This window comes from Scardinius erythrophthalmus (assembly GCF_964197995.2).
Source record: "Scardinius erythrophthalmus genome assembly, chromosome: 20".
Lineage (NCBI taxonomy): Eukaryota > Metazoa > Chordata > Actinopteri > Cypriniformes > Leuciscidae > Scardinius > Scardinius erythrophthalmus.
The window spans coordinates 5833730-5847952 of NC_138240.1; the positions used below are offsets into that span (position 1 = coordinate 5833730).

The following is a 14223-nucleotide window of genomic DNA, read 5'->3' on the forward strand; positions in this document are numbered from 1 at the left end:
TTAGGCCTATGTCATAAACATTGGTTATTATGGTTTTGTGAAGCTATTCAACTTTTAATTTGTATGGACTGTATTTTTTATTAATTGTTTTGATAAATGTTTATCATATTTTACATTTATATATCATACATCAATTTCCATTTTCTTACTTGTTTTCGAGGTCTGAATCTAAGACCAAAATCAATAGGTGGCCTAGGTGTGATGGTTTCATCAACTCGTCCAAAACATTGTCAAAGTACTCCTAATTGTACTCCTAACAGTGCTTTAGCATTCAATCAGTTTTATGTCCCACTTTAATATTTAAGTGAGCAATGCCACAGACCAGTTCTTTCAGCAAGTAACGAAGCATCATGTTCATCCTATTACACAGTTTTAACCGTTCTCTGATCCCCAGGCATCATGTGATACCTCTGGGATTCCAGAGTGAGTAATGGAGAGCCACAGAGATCCATTGTGTGACATCAATAGAACAAGTGTTTACACCCTTAAAAGAACACCAAGTCCAGACACTGAAGATTTTCACTTTGAGGGAAATGAGAAAGAGACGACATGCACAGGAGCGAGAATAGAGGAAGCTGGGAGTTTCAACCTGAGGAGACCCTAATAGAGGATTCTGGTGAGTTTCCATCTTGCTTGGCCCAGGCGAACCTCAACGGGCAGAAAAATGATCCCTCTGCAGGTTGTGCTGTGGATGTCCCAGGTCCATCTTACCAGAATGAAGATATAATGTCAGAGAGTTGGAGGCAACACAGGAAGCATGTGTTTGTGTTGAGCGAGGCAGGTAAACCTATCTACTCGCGCTATGGCAACGAGGAGGCCCTGTCCTCCACCATGGGCGTTATGATGGCGCTGGTCTCCTTCGTCCAGGCTGGAGGCAACACAATTCAATCTATTTTTTCAGGTGAGATTCACCATCTTCATCTAGGTTTTAAGTCTGATAGTTGTCTTTGAAAAATACAGTGGTTCTTTGCAGCACCTTAAGTTTAGCAACAAATCAAAAGACTTCAGGTTCAGGTTGTAGATTTTTTTGGAACGGTGTAGAAAAGTAAAAAAGAATGGCATCTGATTGTTTGAATATATGTTGAATGTTAAAGTTTATATATATTTAAATGTGAATAAAAAGCCCCCTTAAATCAAAGTTTAGAGGTATGTTAGTGTATAAACAAGTTGACACAAAGAACTGTTATCACATTTTAGAGTATTTTTTTTCTGGGACAACATACAAAAATATTTTAAATTATTTAATATTATATAAATTATATCAAATATTTAATTTTGTAAATATACTGTAAACACTACATTTAAAAAAAAATTGTCAGTAAAACTGTGTTTTAAATTTTTTTTTATATTTTTGTTCAAAAATGACAGTAAAGACCTTTACACTGTTACAAAAGATTTGTATTTCAAATAAATGCACCAAATCAGCGTATTAGAATGATTTCTGAAGGATCATGTGACACTGAAGACTGGAGTAATGATGCCGAAAATTCAGCTTTGTATCACAGGAATAAATTACATTTTTCAATATAATAGAAAATAGTTATTCTAAATTAAAATATTTCACAATATTACAGATTTTTTGAGCAAAATATTGCAGCCATTGTGAACATAAGAGTGCTGAAAAAAAAATCTTATCAACCCAAGATTTATCCTTATTCTCAGCATTTGGTTGCAAACAAAAAAATAAAAGAGCTGGGTCAATGTGCAAGTAGTAAATTTAATCAGAATAAACTCAAAATTACACTTCCTCAGTAAATCTAGAAACAGAACAACCACAGAAGAGACAATAAAATCAACAGCTAATATTACTATGTTCTTTCCCTCTGTTACTCTCAGATAATCGCACGGTGGTATTTTTGCAGAAGGGGCCGCTTGTGTTTGTATCCGTTTCTGCCACTCGCCAGTCTGAGCAGCAGCTCCGCAGTGAGCTCCTTCATGTTTATCATCAGATAGTCAGCCTGCTCACGCAGGCCAGCATAAATCGTATCTTTGAGCGCCGGAAGAACTATGACCTACGGCGTCTGCTGTTTGGCTCAGAGAAGATTCTGGACAGCCTTCTCGATGTCATGGATTCTGATCCCAGCTTCATGCTCTCTGCGGTCCAGTGCCTGCCTCTGCCATCCTCTTCCAGAGACGTTCTCAGTCAAATCCTACAGAAAGCCGTCACCCCGAATCTGGTCTTTTCCTTTCTCATTGCCAATAACCGACTTGTCTCCATCGCTCAGGAGAAGATGGTCCTGGAGGATGCCAGGCTAAAACCCAGTGACCTTCATCTCCTCTTCAACCTCATCAGAGCCTCTGCTTTTCAGGCTGGAGAGATATGGATGCCCATCTGCCTGCCTCTTTTCAATCATGACTGCTACTTTTATGCTTATGTGGCATATCTAGACCCCCCCGAATGTACTGTATGCCTTGTTCTTCTATCTACAGATAAAGACGCTTTTTATGCCATGGCAGAATGCAAAAGGAAAATTGAAGAAGCTTTCGCATCCCAGAATGCCTTGCAGTGTGTAGCAAACACTCAGATGAGCTGTTTTGATAATATTGGTGTAGCTAATCTTAGGCACTTCCTGTACAAGCCCTCAAATGTGCAAGACCACCATCGCCAGCTCCCACAGTTCACATGGTGAGTAGCTTGTAGTGCTTCATTTAATGTACAGATTTTAAAAATGTTATACCTTTTATAAAGTCTAGATTTTCTTTTTGGGGTCTACTAAACAGGTTTTCATGCTTAAATCTTCAAACAAAAACAAAAAAATCTCCTTGTTTTTCACATATCTTACATTGTTGCAGCACCTCTATTCCCAGTCTGTCAGTAACGCTCTGTGTTTCAGTAACTTCAAGCGTGTTTCAGAAATCTCATGCCCCCTTTCCATAATTGTGCTAGATTCAGGGTGTAAAAACAGCGTCCCTTGGACATGGTGACAACACTACCGCAACTCATCCAGGCCTCGCCCCCTTCATTTTACTTATGCCTTGAGTGGGAATTATTTAAATGAGGAAAATTGTGATGTGTTTGTTCCTGGAATAAAACTCAAGACTACAATGGTGGCATTTTAGGGAATTTAGAGCAGTGTTATAGTGATATAGAGAATAACTTCCTTTAGAGTGACTTTGTAAGATCTTTGCAGACCTTTTTCATGTTGAAACAGCAACATTACACATTTAAGAAAGTTGAACATATAAAAAAGCATAATAGGTCTTCTTTAACACATGTTCCTGGTCTTATGTTCCTACTTCACCAGTGCATTTTATTACAAATAAAAAAATGGTTTGCCTTCATTTACTTTTACGAAAATGTAACAACTTGATCTTCCTCTGAAATTTCTTTTCGGATGAGATGGGCCGCATAGACAGGAAAAATAATATTAACCAACAGCGAAATAGCTATTCAGGCATTGTAAAAGTAATTGACTTATAATTTATTCTAAGTATTCCTAAGTAATTCTTAAGTACTTTAATAGTTAACAATTAATGAATTAAATGCTATGACAATAATGACAAATAAGAGTAGATTCTTGGGCAAAAAGTCTTCTCAAAAGCTGAAAACACCCACTTTTCATCATCCAATCAAGTTGCACGACTCATGGCTTGTTTATTACAGAAGTAAAATGGGTTATGAATGCAGTTTTCACTTAAAGCAGTCACTAAAAAGCGTTAACCACAAGTAAACGAACAAATCATTAGTGGTTTGACTCATTTACCGGAATCAGTGGTTCTTTTGCCAGCAGAAACAACAGATGGGTCTCATATCCTGATAAACGATGGCCTATAATCCAGGATTTCCACATTCTGCTAAAGATTAGACCACTTTGCCATGAATTCTACAACAGTAATCACTTGATTCGGCTAATCACATGGCTGAAATGTTTCAGACCCTGTGCGGACACAGTTGAGAGGTGCCTTTTATGCAAAAATGCAAGCAAATATGGTCAACTGAATGATTAGACTGAAGCATCAAAGATCACATGATGTGTGGAAACAGTCTGTGTCTGTTTAAACCGTGTCTATCTCGAATTGACTGAAACTGAGTTCTGTTTTCATCCTCTGGTTTGCACGGACAGTCTATGTTTTCATAAGACACATCTCTGCCACTGTAATAATGTAGGTGGTGTGATCAGGTCACATGTCTTAGTGAATAATGTTTGTTGTAATCGATGATGCACACTATTATCATGCTAAATAGTGCCTCTTTTTTTTTCTTATATCGCTTCACTCAGCCCAGAGATGGATGTGGCATACAGAACCCAGGATGAGAAGATACGTTTGCTGGATCTGTATCGCAACATGCACAATCGTATCCACAGTACGTCACGGCCCCTTAAACTCATCTACCATTCTGCAGAAAGAGAAACTCTGCTGGCGTGGGTATGTGACAATCTATTTTTAGAAGAAGATAACTTTAGTTCAGGATACTTGAAAGAATGTTCTGGGTTTAAAACATTCAACAAGAAAACAAAACTGACCTATTTAGGTTTTCTTAGTGTGTGTGTGAATAATATATATATATATATATATATATATATATATATATATATATATATTTTTTTTTTTTTTTTTTTTTTTTTTTTTTTTTTTCTGAAGGATCATGTGACAATAAAGACTGGGGTAATGATGCTGAAAATTCAGCTTTGATCCCAGGAATAAATTACATTTTAAAATATATTCAAATAGAAATCAATTATTTTAAATTGTAACAATATTTCACAATATTAATTTGTTTACCGATTTTTGATCGAATAAATGCAGCCCAGGTGAGCATAAGTGACTTATTTCAAAAACATAAAAAAATCCAACCCCAACCTTCTGAATGGTATAGTTAATATTTACAGTATGTATTTCTGCACCCTCTTGTTCTATAGGTCACTAGCAAGTTTGAGATGTACGCCTGCTTTACTCCTCTTATCACTAAGAAATCAGCTATCAGTGAACTCACTAAACTGCTGCGATGGATCAAAAAGGAAGATGACCGTCTCTTTATCTGTAATCTCCCAAAATACTCCACTACCCCGCAGCCAGGCAGGAGTTCTACAGACAGGGGGAGATCAGATAGACAGAATGCATCAGACACTGGCATTCTGTCTCTCTTGTAGCCAGGGCCGTCCTTAGAGTAGTGCAGCCGGTGCACCCCCACCCTACCCTGACCCCGACCCCAGAACCAGATCTCAAAAGGACCGAGGAGGGGGACCCCAAACCAAACTATCGGACTGAGGGACGGCCCCTCTAGCCTTGTGTAACCTACTGGCCACCACACTAGTTGCCGTTTTACTTCTGTTTCATGGTAAATTCAGTGTGTTTGTTCGAATGGGAGAAGTGGCTACATTGAATACACGTCAAGGCTTGTTTCCTTAATGAAGTTCTGAAATTCATGTTAATTTTTCAGTTCAACTTTTGAGTCATTGTTCTCCTGGTAACATAGTTTTGAAATGACAGGCTGTTGTACTAATAAAGTATATACATATATGCGTCTCTGTTGAATCATGAGTTTAATCATTACTTTTATGCTTATGTGGCATGTCTAGATCCTCCTGAATGTACTTTATGTAATAATAAGAAATGTTTCTTGATCCTTTGACACTGAAGACTGGAGTAATGATGCTGAAAATTCAGCTTTGCCATCACAGGACTAAATTACATTTTAAAATAAACTAAAATAGAAAACAGTTTTCTTAAATATTTCAATATTTTACTATATACTGTATTACATTGTTTTGCTAAGAAAGCAGCTGCGCAAAACTGGCACACTTTAATAGCAATTAATAAAAAGCTGAATTATTTTCAAAAGCAGGATGAATTTTTAATCATGCCACTTTAAATTACATCGAAGAAGTATTTGCATGGTAACTGCTTGTAAAAGTTGTTAACTGAGCATGTGACACTCAGATGTTGCTCATGCTTTTTCTACAGATACAGTAAAGTTCACTGACTTACAAACCTTATCAGAGTATCGGGTTTATGTTATGTGTTCTGCAACAGCAGTCATTTGACAGAAACATTTATGCTTTTCTTCTTCATTCTCTGTCACAACCAAGAGATGTTAACCTGGTTATGACTGTGGTGACAAAAAGAGCATAAAATCATTACTGTAGTCTCAATTCATTAATCTATGTGTGCTTGAGTGCTTGATCTGTCAATATCCATAAATAATTTGTGACAAAAGAAATGAGCACAATAGGGTGCCGTCGAGGTAGTCCGCTCACTATGTATGTGTTTGACACCCGTCCCCAGAACAGTGAATACATTGTCTGAGTGCGCCATCTTCAGGACAGGCGCAGTCATTACTCATGGTGGCGGTTTTCTCTCAGCAAGCCAATGCGTTTAAATGGGCGACATCAGAAAGCTGCAGCTTAACCTTCAACTTAACAGAATGACAATTATTTCGGTTATACAAAGCTGTCAGAAAACAACGTAATAGCAGATAGAGATAGTTTTATTCTGCCCAGCAGTGCTTTGCTGTAGTGAAGATGGCGCAAGCACTGTCAGAGGAGGAGTTCCACCGTATGCAGGTACAAATATCTTTATTTGCGCTTGGATTTGACATCTACCATAATCTTTAATCCACATACGAGATCTTTAATGTGTTCAAAATTGATTTTCGGTGGTAATATGTGTAAATGGGTATAGTTTAAGGCTGAAGTTGACATTCATCTGAGCGGATTGGGACTCTGTTAGCTGTAGCCGTTAACCTCCCAAGCTAACTGTTATGAGGCCGAAAATAGTTTTAATTGACAATTACGATATTTTCCATTAATGCATGATATAGTTTGGCTAATGAAACGGATGTTTGTTGAATTGACATGGAATGAAGTACATATATGACGAGTTTGTGGCACACAATACAAATGTGTTTAGCTTGTTAGCATGCTAACCTGTAATTAATGACCGTTAGCACGTCAAACTAACTGTTACAGTTAATATTGCTTTTCTACACAACTAACGTTAAAGGGTTTGAAAATTACATATTTAGTTTCGGAGACGTGTTTCGAGTGAATGTTAAGATGCTAAATATCATATCCCTGTTGTTTTGCGCTAACATTCTTTTGTTTACAATTCCAGAATCATTTAATATTCAGTTTTATAACAACCAGAGACTCCTTGATTAAATGTTTCCATTATGTAAATTCACTTTGTAAAGAACTGCATTAACATGATTCACTGCATAAAAAGACGCTGGGATTTGAATTATGCTTTTATGAAGATGTGTTGTCATAATTTCTGTTTTACAATAATCAATAATATGTACATTAATTAAACGCCCTGTTAACCTCAGTAAACAATCTTTTGCTCTGTTTAACTCTTTTAATGCGTGTTTGGTCAGGCTCAGCTCTTGGAGCTGAGGACACAGAACTACCAACTATCTGATGAGCTGCGAAAAAATACAGCTGGTGAGTAGAGAATGTAAACCTACACCTTTACTTATTCAAGACAGACCAGCTGACCTGTCAGCGTCATTAACATGGCAGATTTGTTATTAAAATCAGGTGTAGTATTGCACCTATTCCACTGAACCTTTTAACATTTTCTGTGGTTATTTGTAGTGCTGTATTTTTCCGATTTAAATGTAAAAAAAAAAAATCTGAGAATGAAACTCTTTTTGACAGCTGGAAGCACAATCACATGTACAAAATTATTTAATAAATGAACATGTGAAGGAGGTAGAAATATATAAAGATAGCCATTCTAATTCTGTTAACCAATTCTGAGTAGTCTGAGGCCGGTTGCACCAGTTGTAAGTCCGGTTTAAGCATAGATGGCACTAAGTTACAATATATGAATAACTACTAATTATTAAACTTGGTGTGAACTAATATATGAACTAAATATTTAGAGAATATCTCAATCCTTTAGACTAGGATTTCCCAAAATGTGCAGGTTTCTTAAGTTGGTAAAAAAGCTAGTAATTAGTTAATAAATAATATAATTAAAAATAAAAACACAAATAAAACACTTACTAAAAAAACATATTTGAAATAAAATATAAAACTGAAAAATGTATGTTATGTGACCATGTGATTAGAATAGAGAATCATGAAATGGAAATATGTTGTTAAATTATTGATATATAAGCTTATATAAATAATTTAAGGTTAAAGGGTTTTCATAGGCAAAAGCGTTTGGGAATCCCTGCTTTAGACTTAAACGATGCTGTAGACATTTTAAACCGATGCTACATTTTAATAAATGATAATTGAAATGTTCCACTATTGGTATTTATTAATTTTCCCCGATTTATTTTATGTGCAGTTCCAGGATACATATACTCAATGAAAATTATGGAATAAACTTTTGAAAGTTATGAAATGCCAGAACATTTGAAAACAACAACTGCAAAATGTATGGAAACTAAAAATATATGGCTTTTCAGCACTACTTCTTATTTACTGTTTTGAAAACTGCTTATTGGTAGTGGTGGGCAGATCGAGGCTTTGTTGAACACTGAAACAGTTGAAGCAAATGTGCCATATTGTGTCGAGGCTCTGAAACAATCCGACACCCGTCTCCACGGGGACCCTTAGTGGTCAGAACAGTGTAAATACAACAAAAACCCAGGCCAAACATGCATAAAAACACCTTTTACAAATCTATTGCAAAAAATATCTTTCAAATGAAATGATCTAATAATCTAATAAGATTATCAAGTGTGTATGTTCTATTATCAATTGTCAGGGTTTGTTTTGTTTGTTCTATGAACGGCTCAGCTAACAGGCCAATAAGAAACTATTAACTATTATTCATTTTAATTATACTAATGTCTAATTTAAACGTCTACAAAGGTATAAAACTGATCAGAGATCAGGTAAAACCCACAAACACTTGTTCATTGGTTCTCAGTGACTCCTCATGATTCATGGGTTGACAGAGATCATCGCCCTCAGCGGTGAACCATTGAAATTTCAAAATGTTTCAAAACAGTTATGACGTAATGAAGCCTTGTTTACTGAAATCACGTGACTTTGGCAGTTTGATACACGCTTCGAACCATTGATTCGGAACAAAAGATTAACGCAAAGGTTTCTAAGCTTCATCAAGCAGTGTTTTGAAATTGCCATCACTACTTATTGGATCAGTAATGTTATATCAACTCGTATTAGTTTAGAGATCGTATGGCCTACAAGCTGAGACTTGCTTTAATTCGTAAGATCTTATGAATGACTTATCCTCACCTGGTCATCAGTGAACACTTATCAGTGTTCTCTAAGAAAACATGAATTTCAAATATGCAGGGCATTATGTTGACTAAATATTATATAGTCATGTTAATTACTATTAACAAAATGCCTTAGCAGTTTATACTTGTGCAGCTGTCTGTCAAAAGTGATATGTTAACTTCATCGGTCATTTTGTATGTTAACTTCATATTCTGTATTACAGAGCTGAACAGTGTCCGTCAGAAGACCTCGAACTTGGAGAAAGACTATATCAAAGCACAGAAGGTAGTGTTTACCTTGTTTTTTTTTAGCAGGTCATTGCCATGTGATAAAGGTCAATTTGAAAAATATTCAAAGTGCAGTCATTGTTTCTTCATCTTGTGTATGTTGTCATCGCTAATGAAGTCTAATGAAATTCTGTTTTTGCTAACAGTTTAGTTTAGATAATGTTTTCTTCTTCATTTTCACCCTTAGGCTTTGAACAAGAGCAAGAAAGCACAGGTGAGATTTCTCCTGAAAATCAGCTTTTGATTTTTGACAATAAATGCTATGAATACAAATGCAATGATATGATATCCAGAGAGAGTAGTATGTGAAAAATCCCTGTCTGGTAACCGTGCTGTATTATTCTCTCTTTTTCAGGAGGTAGATGCCTTACTCAGTGAGAATGAAATGCTTCAGGGCAAGTTACACAGTCAGGAAGATGACTTCAGGCTGCAGAACAGCACCCTCATGCAAGAGCTGTCCAAGGTGCTGAGCACACACACACATTATTGAACCCCTGTCATGAACATGAGCATGTGAACCCAGACAACTTATGTACAAGTATACCAGAAACGTATTGCTCACACTCATAGCAATTAGTAATGGACTATAGTAATCTATCACCTTATTTTGCAACAATGAAGGAAGCGATTTTCTGTGAATGTGTGTGATTTCTGATTCATTAGCTTCTATAGGTAAATAACAAGAAGAATGACAGTGCAGTAAATGAATGACTCATAATAACTGGAAGGGGATCTTGAAGCCTTGCACATTCAATTTACAAATGCCAGCTAGCAATCTTACATTGAAAATAAGGTGACCAGAACTTCATTCGCCTCACACAGTAGTCACATGGCTAATGGGACAATTTAGACAACTTTACAGCTCAACTAGCTCTCTTTTTTTCATGAAAGACTGTTTAGGGTCAAATAAGTTTCTTATGCTCACCAAGACTGCATTTATTTAATAATAAAGAAAGGAATATTGTGAAATATTATTATTGTTTAATATTATGTTTTCTATTTTCATATGTTTAAAAAATATAATTTATTCCTGTGATCAAAGCAGAATTTTCAGTGTCACATGATCCCTCAGAAATCATTCTAATATGCTAATTTGTTGCTGAAGTAACATTTCTTTTTATTATCAATGTTGAAAACAGTTAAATATTTTTGTGAAAACTGTGATACATTTTTTCATAATTCTTTGATGTATAGAAAGTTCAAAAGAAAAGCATTTTTTTGTTTAAATATTAATATTTTGTAACATTGTAAATGTCTTTACTTTCATTTTAATGTAATTTTACTGTCCATTCAATGTATCCTTGCTGAAGAAAAATAGTAATTCCTTTTTTTTTTTAATTCTTTCAAACTTACTGGTCCTAAACTTTTAAATAGTAGTGCAAGGGCTTTAACAAAAGTTGCATGTCAGATGATGTTACTTGCGTTGAACACAACACAAACAGAGTCTCTACCTTTGTGCCCATTATGTGATGTCACTCCAGAATCAGTTGAGTTTTTTTCATTTTTCTGTTTTCTAATCAGTTGCTGTGTGTTGGTGTAGTTATGTTCCCAGATTGAGCAGTTAGAGTTGGAGAATCGAGGATTAAGGGAGGGTCAAGGGTTGGAAAGACCCGTCTCTAGCCCTGCCTCTGTTCCAGTGGATGCTGAGCTCCTGCGCCTTCAGGCTGAAAACTCTGCCCTGCAGAAGAAATTGACAGGTGAGAGGAGCTCATGCATACAGTCCTTATACATTTTCCCTCACAAACACTTTAGGAGAAGAATTATGAATCAGGATTGATTATAGTATTCTTTGTGTGTCTCTGCAGCTCTTCTAGAGCGTGCAGATGTTACTGATGGAAAAGCAGCGCTCATCGATGGAACGGCCGGCACTAATGGTGTCCAATCAGATGCCAGCGTTCACAGTGATGAACCTTCTGCTCCGCGAAATGATCAGATTGATCAGGTAACAGATAATAGGTTTCAATCTCATCAGGGTTGGGATGCTGTTCCATACAATGGAGGTTTTGAATGAGAGAACCAATAAAAATGAAATGTCCAGAGCTTCTGATGGGATAATAATTACACAATGTCCATATCACAGTGCAGCAAAACCAGAACTCTCAGATGACTATCAATGAAGCCCACTACTTTGCAAGCGAGTGTGATTGTCATGTGTCTCGTTGTGTTTGTGACAGTTTTCAAGGTTTGAACTGTTGGATATACCAAAGCAACTTTCTAAAATTCAAGTTTGAGTTTAAGGTAAACAAGTTGCAGTCAGGGTATCCTAACAGTTTCAGAGCGAATCAATGATTCAGCTACGCAGTGCTGCACTTTTCGTCTGGAGGAGTGTGTTGGAGTTCACTGAGGGCATGTTTAATGCAGGGGCTACAGATGCTGGGGGAACTGTGGCCAGACACAGCAGAGACACCACCATCAGCTTTTTCTGTGAGATCAGCCCTGTAAAGATAAAGGGAATGGAAGGACAGTGAACTGGAGTCTAGTGTTAGACAACCACACCCCATTCATTAGCATTACCAAATTTGATAAAATGAGGGCTGCTGCCAAGCGGTTATTCTTTAAATAGTTTTGTAACTTTTTTTTATACATTCCCAACTGATTTTAACTTAATGTGGTGCAATTTCAAAGTGAAACAGAATATCCAGCTGGAGATGATGTATAATGGGACTTTATTTTATCCTTCATGATTTGATTGAATGGCAAAAATTAGGTTATGATGTTTTTGGTTAATGTTTTTTCCCTGCCTGCATGTCCTTGCTTTAAATCTGCAGAAAAGTTGTTTAAGGGTCCGTTCACACGAAACACATTTTTGCATTAAAGGGATAGTTCACCCAAAAATGAAAATGCTGTCATCATTTACTCTTCCTCAAGTTGTTCCAAACCTGTATGACTTTCTTTCTTCTGCTGAACACAAAAGAAGATATTTTAAAGAAGGTTGGTAATTAAACAGTTGCTGGTCCCCATTGACTTCCATAGTATTTATTTTCATATTTTGTTTTCCTACTATGGAAGTCAATGGGGTCCATCAGTCGTCTTTAAAAAAAATGCGAGAGCAGGGCAGTGAAGAATAACTTGCATCATTTACAATAAGTCTGGGAACATTTATTAAATAAGTAACTGGGTTTATTTTAATTTACATTGTGTTTTAGGTTTGGTTTGGTGTAGAAAATCAGCTTTCATAAAGTGTTTTTCTTTCAACATCAAGTGATTTCTGCATTTACTGGGGTTTTATATATCTTGCCACTTTGTAGAACCTGCTGGTAAAATCCTTTGTGAACAAGAGTTCAATTTCACAGTGTATTTTTTTTTTTGTCTCCTTCTGTTCTGTAGGCCGAAGTGCAACGCGTCAAACCGGAACAGCGAGATAATGAACTGAGCGGTGAGTACATCTTTCTGACAACTTCCTTTTAAAGTTGTGACCTTATCAAACTCACTTAAGAGTTAACGGAGTAGAACCAAGGGAGGTTGTGTTATGGATCTTCAAATAGCAGCACAATGGTATGACTTTGATTGAGCATCAGTTGAACACTTCTCCAACTCAAGATATTTTAACGCTGGGTTTCAGAGGTGGCATTAAAGCTTCAAACGGAAATGGAGGAGAAATGCTTACTGAGGGAACAACTCCAGACACTAGAGGTAAAAAACATCAGTTTTACCCTCTAAATACCCAGGACAGCAGAAAACAGACAAAAGGACTGAATGCTACGATTCATTTTGCTGATGAGTGTATAATTTTACCCTCACCATGGGTGCTAATTTTGGAGACATTTATTCTCACCTTGCACCAGAAAATACTTCCACATCTATGATGAAACATCGTTTTTGGAGTTTTACATGTTTAAAATGTTTTCCCAGAGGCAGATAATATAATGTTTTGGAAGGTTGGATAAAAAAAATGGATTTTTTTTTTTTTTTCAGTTTTATTATCATATAATAAATTACATTTATCTTGCATTAAATATTGTATTTTCAGTTAATGTATCCGATTTTGATCAAACTGATTCTTTTTCTATTTTTATGTTTATCCATATCCCTCACACAAAATACTTTTCTTGTTTTAATGTATTTCTTTTCATTTTCAGATGTCCAAACAGACAGGCATCACAAAACTACAAGAAGAAAATGCTAAAGTTAGTGTTACAAGTGTTTCAGATAGCATGTGTGCTCTGATAAAAATGACAAGTGATAATGTATTGTGTTTTTTTTTTATTTAGTTGTCTGATAAGTTGAAGAAAAAACAAGAGAGGTAAGTGCTAGTTACTTTTATGCTTTATTTTTTAATATTATGTGTTCAGCGCTTTCATATTAAAGGGATAGTTCATCCAAAAATGAAACGTGATTTTTTTCTCCTTTTGTGTTCTAAAGAAAGAAAACACGGGTGAGTTAATAATGACTGAATTTTCATTTTTGGGTGAACTATCCCTTTAAGTACATTTAATGTACATAATACAAAACTGGAAATTAAACATTTCTTTATGGCCCAAAATTCACTTAATATATTCAGACATATATTCATTCTTTTTAAAATTAAGACTATTTTGCTTCATTTTTTTTGTCACTTTGTATTTCTTACATATAGTTTTTAAAAGTAATATTAATATCTTTAGGGTCGTTTTTTTAATGAGGGGAAAATGAGTGCACCTTTGAAGCTGTGTAAGACTGCAGCTAGCGATGATTAATTGAAGGCAGTGATAGATTGATTTCATGTAAAACCTGCTGAATTATGGAAGAATGAAAGTTAAAGACAGTTTAAATGGACACTGTTCCATTTGAACACCTTATCTTCTGAA

General features: G+C 35.8%; 2 protein-coding genes across 5 annotated transcripts in view; both read left to right on the forward strand.

The window, feature by feature from the left end:
- The first annotated feature begins 394 nt into the window (after positions 1 to 394).
- On the forward strand, positions 395 to 5475 carry mon1ba (MON1 secretory trafficking family member Ba). The gene is made up of 4 exons (XM_081348997.1): positions 395 to 901; positions 1837 to 2626; positions 4221 to 4368; positions 4863 to 5475. Exons 1-4 carry the CDS (start codon positions 550 to 552, stop codon positions 5091 to 5093), a joined length of 1521 nt encoding a protein of 506 aa, XP_081205123.1. The 5' UTR covers positions 395 to 549; the 3' UTR covers positions 5094 to 5475.
- Positions 5476 to 6231: 756 nt separating this feature from the next.
- Positions 6232 to 14223, forward strand: part of gripap1 (GRIP1 associated protein 1) — a 42461-nt gene continuing 34469 nt past the window's right edge. For all 4 annotated transcript variants that reach the window (XM_081349886.1, XM_081349887.1, XM_081349888.1 and 1 more), the window contains exons 1-11: positions 6232 to 6506; positions 7319 to 7385; positions 9373 to 9434; positions 9624 to 9650; positions 9792 to 9899; positions 10977 to 11133; positions 11242 to 11378; positions 12764 to 12812; positions 12999 to 13069; positions 13516 to 13563; positions 13648 to 13679. In XM_081349886.1, the coding sequence (XP_081206012.1) occupies positions 6465 to 6506; positions 7319 to 7385; positions 9373 to 9434; positions 9624 to 9650; positions 9792 to 9899; positions 10977 to 11133; positions 11242 to 11378; positions 12764 to 12812; positions 12999 to 13069; positions 13516 to 13563; positions 13648 to 13679 (800 nt within the window). In that variant the 5' untranslated portion in view covers positions 6232 to 6464. The remainder of the gene's footprint in view (positions 6507 to 7318; positions 7386 to 9372; positions 9435 to 9623; positions 9651 to 9791; positions 9900 to 10976; positions 11134 to 11241; positions 11379 to 12763; positions 12813 to 12998; positions 13070 to 13515; positions 13564 to 13647; positions 13680 to 14223) is intronic.

Excerpts from the sequence above, each read along its gene's own strand:
- mon1ba (XM_081348997.1), top strand. The coding sequence starts at position 550 with ATGCACAGGAGCGAGAATAGAGGAAGCTGGGAGTTTCAACCTGAGGAG. Across the intron at positions 902-1,836 it reads AATTCAATCTATTTTTTCAG|ATAATCGCACGGTGGTATTT; the intron begins GTGAGATTCACC and ends TGTTACTCTCAG. Across the intron at positions 4,369-4,862 it reads GAGAAACTCTGCTGGCGTGG|GTCACTAGCAAGTTTGAGAT; the intron begins GTATGTGACAAT and ends CTTGTTCTATAG.